Source organism: Charadrius vociferus, unplaced genomic scaffold (genome assembly GCF_000708025.1).
Source record: "Charadrius vociferus isolate BGI_N301 unplaced genomic scaffold, ASM70802v2 scaffold1, whole genome shotgun sequence".
NCBI lineage: Eukaryota > Metazoa > Chordata > Aves > Charadriiformes > Charadriidae > Charadrius > Charadrius vociferus.
This window is the reverse complement of record NW_009647680.1, coordinates 1,580,808-1,604,562: the sequence shown is the minus strand read 5'-3', so window position 1 is coordinate 1,604,562 and position 23,755 is coordinate 1,580,808. Positions and strand designations below refer to the sequence as shown.

At 46.9% G+C, this 23,755-nt stretch overlaps 1 protein-coding gene across 1 annotated transcript in view; it reads right to left on the bottom strand.

Annotated features, from left to right (window-relative positions):
• Nucleotides 1-5,576: 5,576 nt before the first annotated feature.
• Nucleotides 5,577-23,755, bottom strand: part of MAML2 (mastermind-like 2 (Drosophila)) — a 107,344-nt gene continuing 89,165 nt past the window's right edge. The window contains exons 3-5 of the mRNA XM_009881230.1: nt 15,839-16,042; nt 12,706-12,817; nt 5,577-6,559 (exon numbers count right to left, since the gene is read on the bottom strand). Of these exons, the coding sequence (XP_009879532.1) occupies nt 5,577-6,559; nt 12,706-12,817; nt 15,839-16,042 (1,299 nt within the window). The remainder of the gene's footprint in view (nt 6,560-12,705; nt 12,818-15,838; nt 16,043-23,755) is intronic.

The following is a 23,755-nucleotide window of genomic DNA, read 5'->3' as shown; positions in this document are numbered from 1 at the left end:
CTGTGCTGCTCCTCGGAGCTGGTGGCACTTCCCGCCAAGTGATTCGGATGCAGTGGGAAAGGTCAGCCCTCACCCAGATCTGGTGCAGTTCCTGCTGTGCTGCATCTGGCTGGGCAGGGAAAATGCTCACTGCCACCAGTGTCTCCCATCCACTCTGTGTGGTCTTGCTGGCTACATCTCCCTGGGCACAGGACACATGTCTGGGGACATATTTTTGTGCTGTGGCCATGTTGCACAGGGTGGCTCCTGTCCATATTATTATGACCTCTTATGACTCTTATCCCACATCCAAAGTGGGAATGGCTTTTGGTCATGGGACCTGTTTGGGTGGGCGGTCATTGCACCAAAGCACTACCAGGGACCCTCACATCCTGGTGGCACAGACAGCCATGCTCCAGGGCCTGGGAGGGGTCCCTAGTTATTTTTCAGCTCACTGATATAGATGCAGCTTCTTCAGCTGGGCAGCAGCCCTGCCCGAGACTCCCCCATCCCACCGGCCCCATCTTCTGCCTTTACAGCTGGGATGGGCAAAGAGGCACCTTTAGGGCATGAGTTTTTGACCTACTTCAGACATGCTGTTAGATGAGTGGGGACTGTGCCCTATTTTCCACTCTTGAGTGCAAGGGGAGCACAGTCTGCCACCTGCGCTGGAGATGCTGAAGCAAGGAGAGAGCCACGTGCCTCCTGGGCACCTCCTCCCTTCAGCATCTCCAGCTGGGATGGGGAGCGCAGGCACAGCCAGGGTGGTGGAGCACAGGACACATGCCAGCATCCCTCCCCTGTCCCTCCCTGTGCAGTCCCCGGATGCCAAGCAAGGATGCGGGAACCATTTGTGGGTGGCAGTCAGACATAGTGGAGTGACTGAGCAGCGCTGGCAAATAAATGGGAGGGCATCAGCTGGCAGAGCTGGGGTCGTGGGGGGCGGGTGAGAGGAGGGGGACTAAAAGGGTGGAGGTCCCCGGGCATCACCAGCAGCAGTGAAACAGTTAAGATGTGGGCAGCCCTTTTTCGTTTGCTGCATCTGAAAATAGCACAGCAAAGCCTTCGGGGTACGAAGCAGCGCTGCACTGACATTTGTCCCCTCCACCACCCCTTGCTGCTCAGTTCATGGGGTGGGAAGGGCCACCCACTTGGAGATGGAGTCCGGTTAACGAGGAAAGCCTCTTGAGGAACCAGACATCACTTCCTCAGGGCTGGCCTGCTAAAAATAGCCTGGCGAGGATGAATACTTGCGTGAAACAATCCACAACCCAATGTGATCTGGTACCCGCTGGAATTTCTTCAGGCTAAAATGCGGCATAGTACGAGGCAGGCAGGGAGGGAAGGAGGAGAAGCCTGTTGCTTGATTGCTAGCAACTCATTACGGCTCTCTGCTAGGGGGGAGACAGGGACAGATATCTCCAGGGCATGATTCAGGGCAGGGCATGGGCTTGGGGACGCAGCCAGCCCTCTCAGGTCACCTATCTCTTGGGGTGCCTAGCGCTCTGCTTTAACTTCAGAAGGATCCCAGAGCAAATTACTGTGCTTCGAGACTACACCAACCCATTCACCAGGAGCTAAAATACCGTGTGTTATTTGTTAACCCTTGCTGGTAATGAAACCATGGCTTCAGTCATTTTTTTTTCAGCAGGAAAACATTGCTGATCTCTTGCAAAGAGGCAGCCTGAGCTCCCAGAAGCTGCCAGATGCACATTTTTCTCACCCCCTCCTAAAATATCACTGAAATTGTAATTTACTGAGATGAACGAGCAGTTGACTAAACAGGCATTCATTATAAAATTCATATTAAGAAAAGAGACACTTGGGATAATTTTGATTGATTTACTTGGCAGAGTTTTGATAGCTACTGAAAAACATACTATTCATGTTTAGGTGAAAAATAAATGGAGTCAAATAAGTGTCACTGCATAGTACTAGGAGGTATATACAGCCACATGTAAAAATGCATAAACACAAACATTTCTGTACAGCAACTTCTCCTTTCAGTCTGTATAGAGAAACACTGGTTTATAATATGGGGAAAATATAAAGCAGACATACATGCAACAAGGACATGACAGTTACATAGGTCCCACCTGCCTCCCAAGAGTTACAATAATAATAACAATAATAACAATAATAATAAAAGCCTTTTTCAGGGAAAAAATTTGAAACCTGGAATGTTTTCATGTTGAGGTTTCCAGAGAGCTTCAGATGTCAAACATATCTGAAGGTGATGTAAAGGCTTGATTCAAAGCCCTGTGAAGGCAATGGAAAGACTCCATTGGTTTCAGCGAGCTTGGGGTCAGGCCCAGCTATTTAACCACGATCCCGTTCTGCCCTCCCCCAAAATCCAAAGTTGAAGTCTGCAGATAAAAATAAACAATCGTATCATACAAAACTTTGTATATAGAATACAAAAGGTAACCGTTGACTTTTTGTATAAAATACAACTTTTTGATAGTATATTTATTTCACATATGTATAAATATAACCCAAATAATATGATTTTTATTATTCCTACCAAAATATTATTACTTTTTGTTTTATTTTTACAAAAGTTTACAAAACAAATAATTCTTTATATTTACAACCCAGTACTGCGAAGAGTGCCCGGTCAGTGATGAAAAATAGACTATAAGGGTAGTGCACTTAGCCATTGCAAAGAAAGAGAAAAAAGACACTAGCTCCGTTCAGATACAGCTGTTCTGAAGAAATGATATCGGATTCAAGTTTTGGTTGCAGGAGTCTTTCAGAAGCTCACATTTCAAATGCATCAGGCTTATCTTTACGGGACTGCAAATGGCCTCTACCTTTGCTGAATTTACTTAAGACAGGATGAAATTTTGATCCCGGGGATGGCACCTACAGCCTGGTGTCTTCTCCACTCCAGACTGAGGCCAACAGGACAAAGCTCAGCACTGAATCCACCACCGGATGATATCCTGAAGTCTTGGGACCAGCTCCTCAGCTGAACAACTTTTTTACATCATTTGAGGATCTGGAAAGCAATCTGGTCTTACTACGGAAACCACAGGTGGCTTTTTCAATGGCATGTGAAGGCAGCTGAAGTTACCAGATTTCAGTGCCTGTTGCTCATGATGATACCAACTCAGCCTCGGCCTTGGTGGCATCACAGTTGTCTGTTCCATGCAGAGCTTCAGCGGTCACTGCTGACCTGCTCAGGGACGGGGTGTGTGCCAGGGTGTGAGACAGATGAGCCGATCTTCCCCTCAGTTTAAACTCATGTAGCTACTACTTCAGTTGAGTTTTGCACAATGTATAGGGGACTTATTTGTTAGACCGCATCCATATCTCTCCAAACGTAGGCAGGGTGCCAGTGACCTGGGCTGAAAAGCTCTTTAAAGACTTGGAAAAATTTGTACTGGTGTATCAAAGGGACTGCATGCACCCTGGCCGAAACGGGGGAGAAGAGGGAGCTTTCTGGGCAGCTGAGCCACCACGTCACACAATGCGGGGGGTGTGCAAGGATCACTAGCTGGGGCAGCTGAAGGGACTCTTCGGCAGGCTTTCTCCTCTCTCTTACGCAAAACGTGTCTGGGAATGAAGAGCATCATGGCCCAGACCGCCTCAACTGGCATATCTAGCTAAATGCCCACGTTACACCTTTCCTGGAGGTGCTGGTGCTTGTGTGTGTGGCGATGCTTCCTGAAACATCACGAAAAATTGCACCCACGTGAAATGACAGGGCAAAATAACTGGAGAACCCTTATTAAATAAAACCTCTCTTGAGAAATAGGTCAGATAAGTGCAGAGGCTATTGTCAAGTAGTCTACTCATCCCACTGCCGCTAACAAGGATGAATAAAGCACTTGCACAGGGTAGAGCAATGCCTCTTGGCACCGGGGCATGAGGATGTAGGCATTGTATTCCTTTGCCACATCTAGTTTTAACTAATTCAGAGGAGGTTGTGAAACACGTCACACCGCATCATTTTAAAGAACAGCACTTTCATTTGAATTGCAAGATCTATTCCCATCTATGAATCCTCCTGTCTGACTCACTGTGGAGCTGCTTTATAGTCACACAGCACCTCCTTCTGATGCCCTTACTGACCAAGTCTATAGGAGAAAATTTAACACGGTCAAGACTATTCCCTGGCACCGAAGTCAAGTGGTGCGGGACAATCTGTACGCTTACTGCTCTGCTCTGTTAGCCTCTAAGGCAAGGTGGCTGCAAATTGTCTATGGGAATGGTTCTTGCCCCAGGTTAACTCCCTAGTGATGCACAGAAATTGCTCAGGGCAATGTTAGCTGGGCCATCCCCAAACCCAGAACAGAAGAAGGAGTCCAGTGCCCAGAAATATTCGCCAAAGCTCTTTCATTTACAAGCACAGATGTGGCTGAGTGCAGCCTCCTGCTGCGAGTAACCCAGGTTGTTATACCCGATCTGCGTGCTCGTTTCAGCAGCGGCGCCTCTTGTTCCACATTCAGAGGCTGTGGGGACCTGGGCCATCACTGGACCTCTTTCAACTCCCCCCATATGGCAAAGGGAAAGTGGGATGCAGCCAAAATGCTGTGCAATCAAAACGGTAGCCTCTCCCCAGACAGAGGTGCTGGCATTTCTGCTGGGGTAAACCTGTTCAACAGAAGAGGACGGGGCTGAACTACCTGACACTCGCTGTGGGTTACGATGAAAATGAGGATAGTGGCTTAATTGAGCCGCTTCATGCATTTGCCCTCCTCTAAGCTGGACTGGGTAAGTAGTCGTTGAGGGTCAAATCGTGAGCACCCTCACCCTTAAGTCGTCCATTAAGTCACTGGAGTCTCTGGGGTAGGGCAAGGTGGCAAAGTGAGGATCCTGAGCTTTGGTGTAGTTCATCTCATGTTTTCCTCAATGCCAAAAACGATTGTGCTGCTGGCAGGACAGTAGTGTCCTCTGATAGTCGCTGCAAGCACTGATGAAAGGGAGAAAACAAACGGTAGAGCACACTGAGTAACGCACTGGATGATGTTTCCTTCTTCCCTTGGATGAGACCACTTACCCTTTTGTGTGCTACAAAACATAGAAGTTTTAAACCAAAATCATCAGGAAAGCAAATGTGAGTTTGTACTGTGTAGAAGTAAACAGTTTTTGTAACGCAATGAGATTTACACAGGGCCTGATGCTGTCAGGGCTGACTAGTCCCAAAGAAGTTAAGGGCTGTCAACACGATGACTGAAGAGCTCTAGACCGTTTGCGCTCTTACTTGCACTCAGAGAAATGGTGTTCCACAACCCATACCACTGTCTGATGCTTGTGTGTGTTGGAAGCTAAACACATTTTTTCCACGCAGCCCCCGTAAGAAGAGCTGATGGGTTTGCAATGCGCTGGGCACCGGCGTGGGGAACAGACCCTTCATGCGTTCTCACTCCTTTGTGACAGGCATGAATTATCACTTATGTTACTGTTTTGTCGGGGGACACTTCAGTTTTGTTCCTAGACCAACTCTTCAAACAGGGCAGTTGCCCTATGCGGTATTTTAAAGGACAGCCCAGTTACTGGGAGTGTAAATTAATAAAGCAGGTTGTTGGCATGTAAAGAGAAAACTAATGTTCTTACTGCCTCTTCATCTGGTTCACCCTTGGTACTGTCACTTATGAGTGGTTCCCCAAAATTTCATCGAGATTGATGTCTTTCATCCAGTCATCGTTACCAGGTTCCGTTTTCAGTAAAGAATCTATAAAGTCTGAGTCACTGTTGAGCGCAGGTCCTATACTGTCACCTTGCTGGTTCAGAAAGTCAAATGCTAGGTCATTACCGTGGTCACTTCCTTGGTAAACCCGAGAGTTTTGGTTGGTAGATGTGAAACTGGTTGATGGCAGAGATGATGGAGGTGTCATACTTGTTCCTGGCTGATTCAAGGTAGGCACAGTCTGTCCTCTCAGCTGGTTAGGTCTTGTGCTGAGACCTCGTAGTGAGCCAGCAGATTGTCCATTTAGAGTCTGGTGCATTTGGTTTAGAGGAGGCCTCATTTGGACTCCCGCTGTTAACTGATTAGGAGGTGCTAATGCACGCTGAGGAAAATGCTGGTTGCCTACATTGCGTTGCAGAGACTGGTTAGGATATGGAGTGCCAGTGGGGAAACGGACCCCTGCAGGTTTCAGTGCATCCTGCTGCTTCACTGCAGCTTCTTGCGGAGCCCAGTTCTGGGCAGTGGCAGTAGCCGTGATCATCACATTGGCCGGCCTTTGCGCAGCGACACCCGTGGCTCCATGGTTCAAGCTTGGCCTTACTTGCTGCGAGTTGACCACCGACCCTGTCCCAAAAGTTGCTGCGTTGTTTCCCTGCGTCATGGTTTGCTGTCGAGACATCATGGGGTTATTCTGGCTGGGCAGGACTTGGTTTTGGTTTCTGTGTGGCTGCATTTGGTTCATTCCTGAAGTCACGTTGTACGTGCTTGGTTGGTTGCAAGGAAGGTTCCCGTAGCAGCCCATACTCCGAGCGGCAGGAACAGAAGGCATTCGGGTCCCAGCTGGGGTGGACATGAGGCTGGAGCTCTGGGGCATGATGCTATGAGTTGAAATTGGGTTGGATAAGGACATGTTGTTGGAGCTCATACTCACAGCTGGTGAACCACCTGAAAAGGAGAAAACAGAAGGGTTAAAACAAACAGGAGTGCATCATACATGGTGTCATTCAAATATCAATAGGTTAAAAATCCAGTTTTCTAGCAGCAGAATTTCTTGAAGAAGATACTTTGGTCTTAAGAGGACTTGCGTGAACTTGCTCAAGGCCTTAAAGACGCCTATCACGCAAAAGGTGGTTTGGTCTCTATAAAGCCATTGGGGTCTTTCCATCCATTCAGAGGACATCAGATAAGCCAAAACCGGTGCCCATTGTAAGAGAAATACTGGAGCAGGGAAGGACAGACAGAACCACTGGGTAGGAAAGCAGACTTTTCTGCCTTTTTTTACAGGAACGCTAGACACCTCAAACAGGACAAAGCCTGTCTAAGTATGCAGAGGCAGAGGAGATCAATAACTTTTCTTCCTTACAGGGCATGGCTCATCCTGGCTCCCTCTAGAGACAACAAGGAGTGATAGGCACCATCATCTGGCCCCTTTTCCAGCTTTCTAAACCTACAGCAGTTGTATCTACCCATTCTGGAACTGCTTGTCCCAGATGATAGTCGGAACTAAGACCGCATCTCACACATTTGAAGCACTCAAAGCCTCTTTCCCGGCCTCGTGCTGGGAGAGCAGCTCAGCCCAGTCGGTGACCTGCTTGTCCTCCCACGTGGTGGCCAAGCAGGCATGGGGACATGGCTCAGTGCTGTACCTGGTGAGTGCCACCCAGGTGCCCCTTCTAAGCTCTGTTCCCGGCTGGGCTATGGCCCTTTGCCCCTGCAGAAGCTGACTTGCCCATGAGGGAGCCACACATGATACCTGATGTACAGGCATTTGCTGCACATGAACATCACCTTTTGTGCATTAGAAAACTAGAAGTTACGAGTTGGCACAAATCTACCCTTCATGGCTAATTCTGCCCAGTGGAGGATTTTGCCACCTCTGACATCTGCCAATGAATCACAAGAAGAGACATTTCTCTTCTCTTCAGCTTCCAAACCTCGACACCAACTCACTTGTGTGGCAGATTTGCAGCTACATAGTCTCTATTTTGGGCCAAAATAAGTCATTTATGCAATGTTGGCTGATTGCTTATGAAGTGCAAGGCTCTGAACTAATCCCTGAGAGACTGGTTGAAGAAGACCAAATGTTTTCTGAACACAGCCAGTCTAGCCAGTGTAAACCCAGGTTCTCCACTCTGGAGAACCCCCTTCTGCACACAATCAGGTGCTCCACAGCTTAATTCCCTTTGTTACTGTCACTTCCAGTACAAGCCCTACAAGAAGGGCAGCTAGGAGAAGTCGGGTTCAAGGCAAACAAAAGGTGTTTCTTCAAACAACATGCAGGTCAGTCAAGGAAATCTTTGCTACGTGGCACAGTACAAGCTAAATTCTTGTACTACTTTGGGTGGCTCCCAAAGTGTGAGAAAAACTGTTGAATGGGCTTGCCACCAAGGTACCACCACATTTCGGGAATTCCCAGAGGAAGAATGGAGGAAAATACAGCCCTGGAGCTTTGCTATTTCATAGGTGGCCACCAGTAGCAATTGTTGGACATGGCACACTACCTTGGTTTGATCCTTCGTACGTATGACAAAACCAGACTGAATTTGAGTAACTTTGACTTCATCATCAAATCTTATTACATATTAGTCTTTGTAATTCATTTTATTAGTTGGCCCATTGTCAATGGTGCCACACAGGTGCTTCAAGGCTGTGATCATGCCTGCAGCGTTCTCCACAGACTTCAGTCTCAGCGTGTGGCATGTTTTCCGGTCCTTCTAAGGTCTTTACAAAACTTGATAGTTTGGTTTCAAGGCTGTACATCACAACTGGTCACAGTAATAGCTCTTGCACTTCTCCAACATGGATGTAAAGTAAGGTCTTTTTTTTCTTGTTCAGCATCATCTCAGACTGTGCTTTTCCTTTCATTTGCAATCACACAGCCTGTTTACAGTGATATCTAGAGATCTATCAGACATTTCCTTATATACTACCTTAATTTTGTATCACTCTGGTTTCTTAACCAAAATAGGCGGTATGAAGTCAGATGCTTTAAAGGACATTACCTGAACAACTACTAGCTTTATGAACCAAAGCTGTGGTTTCATTGAAAAAAATACCACGCTAGTTTGAAAAGATTGATTTACATCAGCCCATGTTGCCTGGCATTAATTATATACCCTTCCAAAATTCTTTATTATTCAGGCTATATCAGCTCCCCAGTATTTTTGCTGAGCTCTGCATTAGGTCACTAGGGCTGCAATTACCTACTTACTCTTTAAGTTTTTTGTCATGGCATTAGCAGCCTTCCTTGGAGTTTCAAGACTAAATAAAAAGTGACATTAAGAATTTGGAGAACCTCTCAGCCAGCTCTTTTGAAACTCTTGAAGACAAATCATGCACATACATATTTAAAAAGTCTATGTTTAGGAACAGCTGTTTAATATACTGTTCTTGTTGAAATTTCACCATAGTGATGTTAGGTTACCTCACACTGGAACAGAAGAAAAAATTATCATATATTTCTGCCTTTTCTGCATTATTTTTATTCATATGCTATATCTGTTTAGTAATGGATGCAAAGGATTCCTTTTTTCCTTAACTACTTAGGAATAATCTCTTTCAAAATCATTATTCACACTGAGTGTGACTCCACAACCAGAGCTGCATGTTCCAAATCAGTATCATAGAATCACAGAATGGTTTGGGTTGGAAGGGACCTTAAAGATCATCTAGTTCCAACCCCCCTGCCATGGGCAGGGACACCTTCCCCTAGACCAGGTTGCTCAAAGCCCCATCCAGCCTGGCCTTGAACACTTCCAGGGATGGGGCATCCACAACTTCTCTTTTATATCTATATAAACATAGATACCTAAATTAAGAAGCTCATCTTATGCTGGAAGGCAGGCTTTTCCACAAACTCTCTCTAAGCAGGAGATACTTGACTATAGAGAATCTAATTGTCCTAACAATTACGTTGTCCTAACTGAAGCACCTAAATTCAGTCCCCGAGCTAAGCAGTTCCTAGGTCAGGAGATACTATGAGGAGTCCACCTGGTTCTACCCCTACAGGGACAATCAGATTCTCCTCCATGTCCTCCCAGGGAGCTCCCTAACTGAATTTAGCTCTGGAAATGAAGAGGAGAAGATCAGTGCTCAGCAGGAGACCTCACGATTAGCCCCATCTTTGGCTTTTCTAATGGGTTCTGCATTGCTTACTGCTTTTCGAAGTACTGTCACATCTTCTCACAGGGGTGATACAGATGGGGGCCTTGATTCTTTGCTCCCTTACGCTACTACTAAAGCGGAGGAATAGCAAAGAAAAGGTGGCATTTCAAAAGACCTGGAATTGCCATCTGGGGAGAGCTGGTTGTCTGCCTCCAGCTGAACGACAAGTTTGTGGAGTCCCTTCACTTGCTGCTGGGACCAAACCCTTCCAGGGGTGACCCTACCAGCTGTTGAGCCACCCCCAGGGCTACCATCCTACTGCTCCTGCAAATGCCACGCTCTTTAAAGAGCACAAGTGGTCGGGACATGGGTTGTACTTGTTGTGCAGAAGACGAAGCTTCCTCTTTCTTTGTATTGCTATTTTGGTCCTTTTATTTTTAACGCAAATATTTTCCATTCTGATTTCTTCCAGATGGGAAGAAATGTCTTCCCTGGCAGCGCTGTGTACAGCAGCTGGGCACCCCAGGCTGCGGCGATTCAGAGAAACGCCTTCACTGCCCGATTCACCTGCTCTCCTCTTGGGGGTTTCTTGCTGTGACATGGCACTATGGGAAAAGCATAGAGGAATAAAATGCTTAACCATGTGTCTCCAAGCCCCTATGTTATTTTATTTGACTCTGTTTCTTCTTCCCTGACCTGAGCAAAGCCATTCCCAGAAAAAGGGAACGGATTCCCTGCTGTTACTGCCTTATGCAAGAGTTTCCTAATCGCTCCATCTGGTAGCTTTGCTGCGAGCTCCCAGCACAGCCCTTTCTCCCAGGCTCGCCTGAAAAGCTGCTCTCCTCCCTGGGCTCGCTCAGCGGGGACTTGAGATTTGAATGGACAAGTGCTGCCAATCCCACATGTTTCAAACCCAGGAGATGGGACTCCAAATACCACGAGATTGGCAAAGAGTCCATCAGATTAAGAACAAGAAGAGCCACATAACAATGGTGATCTACTTATTTTGGAGCCTTTCACAGATGTGGCCACAGTCATTTCCATTTTCTCTCTCGGGCTAGAAATGGATTGTTTTTAAGTAAAAGCCAAGAGTCTCAGTTAATCATTTGATTCCAGGAAAGAGCCTTTAAACAACACACCAGCTCACAGGATTCCCCAGCAAACTGCTGGGGTTGCCAATGCATTTGTTTTATGAGTGCAGGAGGTGCCAAGCCATCAAGCAGGGCTCTCTCTGCCCTGTGGCATTGCCCTTACACTGGATCAGTGATGCTTGTGCAAATTTGCCGAAGATGATAAACACTCAGGCCCATTAGAAAGCAGCAGTTTCCAGACTGCAGCAGGCTTATCGCCACTAGAACTTGTAAACAAAGCAAAGCAGTGCATGAACATTGCCTGAGCACCCCAACCTGGCCCTTCCACGCTCAGCTGGGCTGTTGGTGCCATGGCCAGCAGGCTGAGCTGCCGTGGGAGCGAGCTGCACTTGGGAACTCGTTAAAATTGTAATCGAAAAAGTTTTGCTAGAAAGGGCAGGTATGAAGGAAAGACTCAGATCCTTGGCTGAATCTGCAGAGCCAACAATTACGGAAAAACAAACTAACCAAACCATCTTTTTTTTTTTCCTCAGTGTTGTATACAAAGATATACTAGAAGATAAAGGATCTTTTTTATACGTAAATGCACAGACATTTTGCAATATAAAGAACATCCTTTGATCCCATCTGCTGCATTTCGCCCCACGTCCTCTCTCTTGCCAGCACCTTTTCCTTACTCTGCCTTTGCTTTCAGAGTAGCTTCCAGCTAACCAGCAAGGTTAGGTTAACCTTGGCATAAAAGCCAAACTGGCAGTCCTGTGCTCCCAAAACTAGACTTTCCAACGAGGGGAGGGCACAAGAGTTGAAACAAAGGACTAGTCCTGAAGTGTTGGGCACTTTCTGCCCTGGGCAGTTTTGGCTGAAAGCAAGGGCTTTCACTCTACTGTTTGGCTGATCTGTTGAAATGCTGCTTGTAGAGCAGCACTGAGGCCATGACCATGGCATATTAAAAAGACCAAAAGTTCAGATGGTAGCTCTGGTTGCCCATGATGGTGTCATGTGAGGTACTTAAAAATCAGTATGAGGGTCCTTGTGCTGTACATGAGCTGCCATTCGAAGGGAGGGGTGGTTCTCATCTCAGTTTCTGAAGCAATATGTACCACATACATGGGAGAAGCATCTGGATGGAGTGAGGTTGCATAATCAAGAAGCCACCTCTTTATCAAGTATCTGGGTGCACATCTGCCCCAGGCAGTGCTAATGGGAGGGGTACCAATGCCTCCTTCCCCACGCGGAAAGGCTGAAAGAGTTGGAGCTGTTCAGCCGCGAGAAGAGAAGGCTCCGGAGAGATCTCATTGCGGCCTTCCAGTACCTAAAGGGGGCCTACAGGAGAGCTGGGGAGGGACTTTTAATAGGACATGTAGTGATAGGATGAGGGGGAATGACTTTAAATTGGAAGAGGGCAGGTTCAGATTAAGCATTAGGAAGAAATTTTTCACTATGAGGGTGGTGAGACACTGGAACAGGTTGCCCAGAGAAGTTGTTGAGGCCCTATCCCTGGAGGTGTTCAAGGCCAGGCTGGACGTGGCCTTGGGCAACCTAGTCTAGTGGGAGGTGTCCCTGTCTATGGCAGGGGGGTTGGGACTCGATGATCTTCTATGTTCTTTCCAACCTAAACCATTCTATGATTCTATGTGTGAGAGATGCAGCATCAGCCTGGATGAACCACCAGCTGGTTCTCCAGATCAGCACTTCTCAGTGGTGGGGGACAGTAAGGTAAATAGCACAGGAGAGCAGCAGCCAGCACCCACTGCCTCTGCAGTGATTTAAGTGGACACACAGAAAATCAATCCCTGGTCATCAGTGCAGGCATGGCTCTTCTGCATGGTGTTCCAACTGGAAGGACGGAAGGAAGGAAGGAAACAACGGGCCAAAATTTAGCCAACGCGCACTTACCAGGATATTGGTTAGATTGTTGCATGTTGACCACATTCCTTCTTTGGTCTTTATAATCTGGTGGTGGTCGTGTCAAGTGTCTGTTCAGCTGATCTTGCGGAGTGATTTTCTCCTAGAGGATTAAAGTAGAAATACATTAATTTGTTTTTCTCTATGCTTTCCTGGCTCTGTGTTTTGTCTGCCTCTCTTTTCTCAGTACGTACAAAGCATAAGCATTCCTTCCTTTCACCCTGTCTGGTCGACAAGAGAGGCAGCTGTGAACCTGTGCCATCAACCACTGAAGGCTGTACGGAAAACTCTCTGCTGGTTGTATTGTGTTTGAGTCCGGTCTAACCTTCCCTAAAATCACTGAGAGTTGCTCAGGCTCTGTGAACAATGGCCATGTCTGCACTGTAGTACAAAGTGTCCTCTAATGTCTACACCATCTTGCTCACCATGTTCATCAGAGGAGCCTGATGGTTCTTCATGGCTCCTACCTTGTCTGTGAAGCTGGGTTTATTTTCAGAGAAAGCACATCAAACACCCAGGTCCAAACCAAACACATAGCCAGGATGAAGCTGGGGAGCAACGAGTGTCCAGACCCGCAAGGTCCACACCGGCCCCTTGGCTCCATCAATGGTCATCAGCCCATTTCATCCACACAGCCCTCGCAGCGTGCACAGCTGGCAAAGAGGATTTCAGCTTGTCATCCCCATTTGCAGCCATGCCCATCCCTCACTGTCTTCTTCCTCCTTCACCAGTGAAGCTCCCACAAAATAAAGCCCATTGCTTTGTCCTCCCTGTGCCTCTCCTCACCAGGAGGAAACATGGCCAGGGTTTAGCAAGGACGGTGCTGAGCCACTCACCATTGCCTCGTGCTTCCCTGTACACCTACGTGGTACTGTCTTTCCTCTCACACTGGGAGTTCAAGCAGAAAGAGATGATTAGCAGGGGAGATTTTTTTATTTTGAGCCTGCAGGGACACCTCTCTGGTGAAGGGAAGATAGAAATCCAAGTCCTCAAACTGAAATCTGACTAACTGCCCTGTGTTCATCAATATCTGGAAAGCACAGGCACTGGAGTCAATGCCAAATCTTTCATCAGCATCAGTGAGACTTGATGCCTCCAGAGTGTTACTGCTCACCCATGAGCAATGACTCCTCGGGATACGTGGCCCCACAGCAAGAATAAGTGGGTTTGACCACGTCAGTCACTGGTAAGTCATTGCTGGTGCACAGGTGCCTCCTGGAGCTGTGCTTACTGGGCAGCTGCTGGGCAGGCTTCACCCCTTCTCTGCAACACGCCTGGGTTTCATGTTTGACTGCCAGAATGCATGAAAAAGAGTCAGGCCTTGGCTGGTGATGGATGTCCATCAGAGTAATTTGGGGATCTTCTGCCTGAAAAGAGCACACAAATGGACCTTCTCGTGAAAAATCTGTTTTTTCTTCTGCCAGGAGCACTTTAAAACACTGGGAGAAGAGCCTTTCTTGTGGTGTTCAAGCATTTCCGTAATGCACTCTGGGAGTGAGGGATCTGATTAAGATTTATAAGGCTCATTTTAACATACTGCTCAACCTGAACCCTTGTGAAGAAGAAAGACAAGTTATCTCCCAGGAAATCCCTGCAAGATATGTAAAAACTGTAGGCAGGCTTTGTGTGTATTTCTGTGTATATGATACAAAAGCAAAGGCAGGCTGATCACAAAACCGCATTCTGTAGAGTGATTTTAATTTCTATTTTATTGATTTTGAAGAAGAGCTATTTGAGTGATTAACTTTTCATTCTGCTAAAAATTCTGACAGAAAACTGCAGCACATAGAGCTGACTTGAAACTTCAGTTTTCTTCTGCATAAATTAAAAAGTCAACAAATATTTCCCTTATAGGACAAATTAAATCCTTAAATTCAAACTCAAGCTTTCTAATTGTATTTTTGGAATGGAAATAAACTTGCAAAAAAAAGATATCCTCTATAAGAAACTGGATCATTTTTGTTTTGAAAACATCCTCACAAGACCATGAATGTTTTTCCATTTATGTGTCGGTCTTTAATTACTGAATAGCATTCACTAAATGTGTCAGTATTTCTGGGTCTACATTTTTACAGAGAAAAGAAAGCTTTGCATTCAGAATGTCAGGCCGGCATGAATGGCTCTGACGTGTAGGCTGAGAGGCGCAGGTTGAGGTAAATAAGCCACAGGCTTGGGGTCTGCTGTCATTGCAGCCTGGGGGAAGCAAAGCAGGTGGTGGTGGTGGTGGTGTCACCTCCATCCTTCCCCAGCAGGGCACCCTTGTTGCTTTTTGCCTGCCTCAAGGACATGCCAAACTCAGTTCCTCTTGTAGGACTTTTCTCTGTGCTCTGGCAAGCAGGACTACCAAGGGATGATGAATATGAGGATGCAGAGGGCACGTGTTACTACTCTGGGCAGCTGGGACTCCCCCTCATTGCACTGGCCGTGAGTGATGGGCCATGAAGCACCTTCAGCTGACTTCATGCAGTATCAATGGCAATGCCAGTTTAGTGGAACTAAACTAGTGGGTTCTAGCACTTATCGCTCCTAACAAGACCAGAAATATCCCCCATGCCTCATAAAATGACCAGTAACTCCCAAGTGGTTTCTCATATACCAAAGGAGAGAAAAGAACTGGCTACAAATATCTGGAAATGCAAAAAGAAAAAAAGAGAAAGGAGGACTCATATATGATCCCAGCCAAGCACACAAAACTTGTACTCAACACTCAAATCAATGTGCCCGATCCTTGTTTACACACAGGCACTTTATACCGTGCTGCCTAGGTTGTGGAGCCTGGAAGTCAACTTTGCTCTGTGGTGGAAGTAACCTAGCAGTGCACCTTAGCTTATCTTGCAAAGAAAACCACTGACAATAATCATATGCCTCAAATTAAGGATATGCTTAGACTGTTCTCATCATGAAACCACAGTAGCTCGGATACTTGAGTTGTTTCATATAAACTGAAGAAGGTTTCAAAAGGGCTTAGCAAAGTGCTGAAAAATATGAGGCACACTCTAGAAGGTCTAGGCATTGCCAAAATGACCTTGAAGTTTGGGGTGCTTTCTTCCCCCTGTCTTAGCTTTCTTTTCTATTGTTTCTGTGACAATCTTTTCCATGTAATATAAGAAATTAGAAAACTTACAGCTTCTGCCAACATCTGCTGCTGTAGAAGGAGTTGTTTTTGCTCCATCATTTGCCGTTGCAGAGCCTGTTTCTTTTCCATCAGTTGCTGATTCAACATTGATTGCTGGGATGAGTTCATGTAACCACTTCCAGTGTTTGGATTTGAGCAAGAACTGGAGCTTGGAGTGGGGCCAGCTCCCTGGCCTACCACAGAGTGTTGATCCTGAAACAGAAGAAATGGCTCATGAAGGATGAAAATAATAACAAGCATCAAGAAAATGAAATAATCCTTTTTATGCAATTAGTTCAAGTACAGGACATAGCCCACAGACACTCAGGACAAGTGACCGATACAAAGGCTTCGATAAAATAAGAAGGGGATTGAGTAACTTCATGGCTCATAGAAGACCCTGAAAACGTGCCAGGTGGTTCCAGTGGAAAACCTCAGCGTTGTACCAGGAGCTTGGGAAACGTTAACAGAAGTAATGGAGCCGTCCTGAGGAATCTTTCAGGAAACTTGCATTGGGCCGTGTGGCAGTGTGTTTGACCACAAGGGAACAAACTCGGCGTCTGCTGGTTCCTACCATCTGGCGAGCAGCAGCGAGAAGTGACAGACTTATTGCTAGAAGTGGTGTGTATTCTTAGAAAATACAGAAGCAGTACGTTGTTACTTCGCGGTGGGGTGAGTGGTGCCGCTTTCATTTGTCCTGTCACCTCCCTGACAAGAGCAATCTCTGAGAGATTGCTGATTTTCTCCCATTAACAGCAGAATTAAATAGGTTTAGAGTTTATCAGCTTCCTTGGTAAAACAAGTGTGTAACTGAACAGGACTTTGAAGAGGGCTTTAGGGTCCTCCTGGGCTTTGCAATGGATCTAACTCTGCTTCCTCTTCCCCATGTGCAGCTTCATGAGGAAGGGATGACAAAAGTCATCTCAGCGGGGAATGGGGAAGGTACTTGGGAGCTCAGACCAGGAACATACAGGATGAGAATGAACAACGGATGACAATATGCTGCTCATTTTCTTTTACCCGTAGTTTCCCTTGGCAGCAGTATGTTTTCTGTCTACTTGCTCCACCAGTATTTGGTACTTGGACCTTTACCAGGAAATAGTTTTTTCAGTCCACACACAAAAATGCGTTACCCCGCAAAAATACTCTATGTATATATATGCCTATGGTGGATTACTTGATAATCGGGTATTCCTTGGCTGCCCAGCTACAAAGGAAATAGAAGACACTGGAGAGGTCACAACAGTCATGAGAAACATCAGTTTTCTGACTCCACTTTGTTGCAATTCACCATAGGAACCAAACCACTTAATTCTGTGTAACGTATTACGCAGCAGTGTATTTGCCCTACAACAGAGGAATCCACAGCTGGAGTCTGATGGTCCCTGTTACGCAGCAGTTCTCTCAGTCCCGAGGTGTAGTCCCAAGGTCTGGTCTACAACCTAGGTAAAGCTCTGCTCCATGGATGTTGCCTCCCATGGCACCCAGGGAAATATGGACTGACCAACAGTCCTACTGTTAGGGCTATGAAGATGATTAGGGGATTGGAACACCTCTGTTACGAGGAAAGGCTGAGGGACTTGGGTCTTTTTAGTCTAGAGAAAAGAAGACTGAGGGGGAATCTTATTAATGCTTACAAATACTTAAAGGGAGGGTGCCAGGGCGATGGGAAAAGTCTTCTTTCAGTGGTGCCCAGTGATAGGACAAGAGGTAACGGGCACATACTTGAATATTGGAAATTCCATCTTAACATGAGGAGGAACTTCTTTCCTTTGAGGGTCCAGAGCACTGGCACAGGCTGCCCAGAGAGGTTGTGGAGTCTCCCACTCTGGAGACATTCAAAACCCACCTGGACGCTGTCCTGTGCAACCTGTTGTAGGTGACCCTGCTCTGGCGGGGGGGTTGGACTAGATGATCTCCAGAGGTCCCTTCCAACCCTGACCATTCTGTGATTCTGTAACAGTGAAGCAAGGACTGGCCAGCCATAGCCCACCCGTGCCCTGAAGACTGTGGATCACTGACGCTCATCGCTTTGCAAACTCCAGGAAAGCTCATTTCTGTGCCTTAGCTTTTGCACAGACACTCCCCCTGCAATAACACACACACACACACTACAAACTAATCCAACTTATCTTTCTACCATCTGGCATGGAAGAAACACAATGATTGTTACGGGTATTTCTATTTTAAAATAATTCTGTGGCTTTTAGATGGGGCCACACGAGTGCGTAGCTGGCTAGATAAAGTATTTGACGTCTGTTACTGAACTAAAAGCCATGACTTTCTTCTGGAGCCACCTGCAGCCCCCAAGGCAGTGTTACAAACCCACCCTTCAAAATTTATTGGGCTCTTACACAATTATATCCCGCACACTTTCTTTCAGTTCCAGAAGGAATCCAGGATTGCTCGGCACTGCCACATTTTTCAGCCCTTATGTTAGCTGCAAGATAGAAAATACCTCCTCTCAACAGACCTGCTTGCCAAGTTGTTGCGCAAACTTTTTTGTCTTTCTTAAAATATTTTGAAAAGAAAAATATGTTACAATAAATTGGCTTTGACTTCTATATTCAAATGACAACTCCAGCTTGAACCCAGCCACATGTTACATCCATTAATAGAATTCATCTGTTGTGTTTTTGCACAGATAATGCAGGCTGCCCCAAATGTGCTTTCATAGCCCTGTGTAAAAAAAAAAAAGCAACAAAACCCAACTTTTTTTTCTCCCTCATCCCCTGCCAGCCCATATAAGCTGTGGGGAGGGATTTTGTTTTAAGATAAACTGTGTAGTGTCCATTCACGATACCTATCAAAGAAAGCTCTTCTTTAATAGCAATTGGCACAAAACACCAGCTGCTTGGCAAACGGACCCTGAGAAAACAGTATAAATCATCAACTTGGAGCCAGGGTGGGGTTTTTTTTGCATTTGGTCCTTTCTCTGCTGTTCATGATATGTCAGTGTGAGCCTATGAATCTACGATGTGTTACTTCTCCTGCTTGCTGATCTTCCATAGGCAGCGATGCGACGGGAGAAGGAAGAACAGTTTCCTAATAAATCATGGGATTAGCTGCGCAGCAGTTTGACCCTTCGTGAACTGGTGCTATCGAGCCTTACTCTCACCCTGCACTTGTGTTACGGCAAATCAGAAGGTTACACCACTGCCAGGGACGTGGGGCTCTGCCCCTGCGCTTGGACAACACACACTTTCCAACACGCCTGCCGATGAAGGGCAGATGTGGGTTGGAGCTACTCTGCTTTCATGGAGCTGCTTCATCCCGCCCTAAGCCTGGTGTTACTGCAGCTGCTTTACTATGACTTCACACATCTAAAGCTGCCGGTGGCCTTTTGAACTTTATTCCTGGGTTCCCATGCCTGTGGTTCATGCACTTTAACTCTGGAAACCCCTAACTGGATAAAGCCCGGAGTGGGACACGCATGTCCCCTCGCCCAAGGGTGCCTCTGCCCAGTGGGCTGCAGGGGCAGCCCAGTGTCTTGCCTGCACGGTGCCTTGCCTGCGCAGTGTCACCATGTTGTTTCCCGGCACAGGGAAGGTAACTCTCTCCCTGCTTTGCCTCCAAAGAGGTGACACGACCGGGAGCACATCCCTGCAGCCAGCTGGGTGTCATGGACGGGCTGGAAGCATCACACCTCCGACAGGTACAAGTGTCTGTCTGGGTTCACCCCCAACTCCTGCTCCACTTGCTGGCACCACTCACGCGTGCCGCATCCCTCCAGCCCTGCAGACGAGCCACATCCCATGCGGGGCCGTGCCGGGGGCCAGCTGGGGCAGGGGCAGCAGCTGAGGGCTGAGCTGGCATTCACCGAGCACCATAAAACCCCAACTGCTCTGCTGGGGCCAAAACTCCAGCACAGCGATGCTCTAGGTGCAAAGCAGGTGCGTTGCACCCTGTTCTCTGATGTTACAGTGAGATATAAAACCTACAAGAAGTGTGAAGAGAGGCAGAGTCAGTGAAACCTCCTCAGAGCTAATAGCCCAACTGGGGTTTTGTGCACAAGCATCACAAAGAACATTACGCTCAAATGTTTAAATTTGCAATAAATCAAAACATTTAAGACTAAGTTTGCCTTTCAGTATGCCTGCTGCAGCTGACTTGTGTTCATACAAATGAAGGGATGTTTTGGCTTCTAACACACATAGGGACTTCCTGAAACTCTCCTCTCCTCTCCTCTCCTCTCCTCTCCTCTCCTCTCCTCCGGAGCCCCTGAAAGCCTTTTGCAAGCTTGCATTTCTGAATGCCTTGCTCAGAAGCAGTTTAGGGACACTTGGTTGGAAGAGGATGCGCAAACCTTTCTCCTCTTTCTCCTGGAGACGCCTTGAATTGATGAATAATTTTGGTGGGACAGAAGGGAAACAATGGTCAATTTTTTACTAAACCGCAATGCCCTCAGAGGCTGTTGTCTTCCCAGCCAGGAGCACTGGCATCTGTGTCACAGGACGGGCTTCTGCTTCTTGCAGATTTTCCCTCAAAAGGAGGGGGCAAATTTTTCCACCTTTCTGTTCCTCTGTGGGGCAGCTCATCCTGTGGCCAGTGTCAGGTCGGGAGCAACAGTGCTGACTTTCACTGTCCTTTTGCATTAGTTTTGGCATAAAGAAACAAAGTTTTTTTTTATTTTTTTTTTAAAGGAAAAGGTTTCAGTCCATTCACAGAAGCCTGCTCGGCGATGGATACCTCCTTACCAAAAGCTGCTTCCAGGGAAGAGCTCTGCAAAGTTCTGTTCATCTGGTGACCAAACCTGTGCATGATGCTCCCATTCAGTTGCGTTAATCGGCATCACAGGCTGCTTAGAGTGAGGGTGGTGGAGAACAAGCCACCTCTGTGGATTTCTTCAGTGACCAGTGGCTGTCCTGACCCTGTGAGCTTCTCAAGGACATTACGCTTTGGTTGTGAACCACCCTGGACACTGAGCACTAGGAAAAGGAGCAAGAGGAGAAAGAGGAGGAGGAGGAAGAGAACTCCAAGGAGTGACTTGCTGAAGTCCACACAGTTTCAGGGTGGTGCGAGGCTGGTGGAAAAGCCCAAACCCCCCAGGACCCCCTTGTGTGAACCTTCATCGCCTCAGCTGGCATGCTCCTCTCCACAGCCAGAAACTGGGGTTCTCCAGCGGGCCCCGGGACCAAGTACGGGGCAGTACCAGGCTTGATCAGAAGAGCTGATCTCACTCATGCCACTTTAGGAAGCCAAGCACAGGGTGTTCTGTTGAACGGCCGATCTTAGCGCCTGCCAACCCGCTTCTGAGCCATCTCTTTTCTCCTACATCTAATGCAAGCAGAAACACTCCATTCTGCTAAACGCTGGGGTTTCCATGGACATCTGAACTCCAAGCACTGCCTGCTTGTGTCCTTGCCTCAGACAAGAAAACAAAACTGGGGCAGAGTGCCCCAGAGTAAGAACTCTTTTAGTTAGACTGAAAAAGCTAAAGGGTTTTCTTATTTTTAGGAACGGCTCCCAGTCTTGACTGGAGCAGAGAGGGCTGCTTTCTGTGCCAGTGTACGCTGCGAGAGCCCCAAGTAGTTCCCGAAGTTACGCTGATTTGCACCAGCTGAGGATCTGGTCTATGTATCTGGACTGGAAATAACACAGACTGGGCAGAAACACAGCTAGCCCGACTCTCCTGTGCCTTGTGGCTTGTTCAGCCCAATGGGGGTGCACAAAGCATCTTCCTGAGGCCGTCAAACTCATTCAACTTTTTTTTGGCGTATCAGGAATACACAGCATAAAAGTGAATCTCCTGTCCTCTACGTTTACATCTCTAACTAAAGGCTTAGGGCAGACTCCCTTTGAACTGTCTTTCCCTTCACTATATAGAGGGACTGGGCTGTATAATTACGTTCTAGATGTCTATTTAGACAATTAATTTAGGAGCCCAGATCCGATGATAGGAACATTTCCTTACACTCCAAATTTTAGATGCTTCTAGTCACACCTGAGTAAGATCCCTGGAATAATGAGTGTGAACACCCCTTGATCTGCCAAGCACTAGTGGATCACTTCCTAAGGGTGTATAGAGCGACCTAAAAGCCTCTGAAGTTGATCATACTGAAGATACTGTTATAGGTTGAATTTCTACTAATACCGTGCCAGAGAGTAGTTCTATGCATTCCAGCAAGATCACATTCATATGTATAAACAGCATTTGAAAAAAACTGAATATTGTACGATCCCAAGCCCTGTTTTTCCTATGCCTAACATCCAGAGATACAGCTGGGTGAAGACTGCAAAATATTTCCCTTCAGTAATTTTGTGGAGTGTTTATAAGAAGTTGGCTCAGCCACATGGGACCATCTTCTGTGTTTTTTCTCCTGTGAACATCTGAGCTCTCAGGACAAAAAATTCAGGGCCAACCATGTTTCCAAGGCACAGACACAAGGAATCACAGACACTAGCATTTGCAATTTCACAAGCCCAGGCTGTCTGCCAGAAATACTTGTGCCTTCATCCAACCGGGGAAAAGAAGCAAATGCTGTGTCACTCCTCCAACAAACCGAGCGACGGAGCTCGAAGAGGAAATGTGGACGAATCCCCTTCAGCTACTACAAAGCTGGAACGATCATGACAGCAGGGAGCACACACCTGATTTCTGCAGCCTCACGGGTGTGAGTCACCCATTGGAGAGATGGGTTTGGATATCAAGGGATGCGGCAGATGCTCAGTGCGCAGAGGGATAAGTACTTCAGCACACCCAAGTGCTGCGGCTCTCCCTGGGAGGCCAGGCTTTTTAAAAGGCCACGCTGAAATTTAGGTGGACCCCAGAACTATTTTCAGAACTAGATAATTCTTCTACTATTCAGTGTTGGAAAAAGTTTATACATAAAAATAGTAAAAAAGGACACTGTGCACAATCTCCTAGGTAAAAATAGGTGAGCAAATACCTCAAAGGAGCCAATCCCCACTTTCAGTGAGAAAGCACAAGCAAGAGACTTCGACAGATTGTTAGTTATTTGTGCAGTTCTTAACAGAAACCTTTCATAGCACGTGGCCTTTCAGTACCGCCAGGGAAGCTGCTCACTCCTGAAATCCTGGTGAACTGATTTTCAGCCGTTAGTTCTTTGTAGCTTTGCCATAATCCCTTGCCGGAAAGCTGCACGGCCCTATAGCCACTAGCAGGCACTCTTGTAACGACCTTCCCACCCCACCTCCATAAACTTGGGCAAAGCGGGAGCTGCATCTTCGCAGGGTCCGAGGCTGAGATTCAGCCCTTGCATGACCACGTAGCAACAGAGCCAGGAACAGTGCCTCATTACCAGCCTTGTCCCACAATCAAGTCTTTAACGAGAACAAAGGTTGGCAGTGATTAATCATTAAGACATTTCTTGTTCCTTGCCGCACGTGTTGGAGGCAGCCTCCTGCCGAGGCAGTCTGGCAGATTTCCTGTCTGCGCTATACCAGGGCCCGTGTCCGGACACACAGAGACGTCTTTTCCCAAAGCCAAGCGCACAGATGAACGTCTTGTCTCCGTTTCTGAGCAGGGCAAATTCGGAATGCATGTGCATTCTGCAAAAATAATAAACCCTCAGCTGTACATCTGATTGCTGTATATTCAGGCAAAACGACCTAAAGGGGATTTGTTCACGTCAGAAATTTTCCCAGAGACTTCAAGGATGGATTATTAGTATTTTACCACGTGCACCGTGATGAACTTTTAATGTGATCTTCTGGCATAACATATATACGAAGGTCTCCATTTTAGAAAGATTTTGTTTATTTGTAATGAAAATAACATGCACGTGTTGCAAGTTCAACAGAGGAGGTTATTGTGAACCGTCTGCATCAGAACAGGAATGTTGGCTCCATCGAAGTCGATGGCAAACCTCCAGCTGACTCCAACGAGGCTAGAATTTCCTCCCAGGTCTCCATCCAGACACGGGGGCACAGTGGCACCCTTCGCTTGGAGTGACCTCAGTGTAC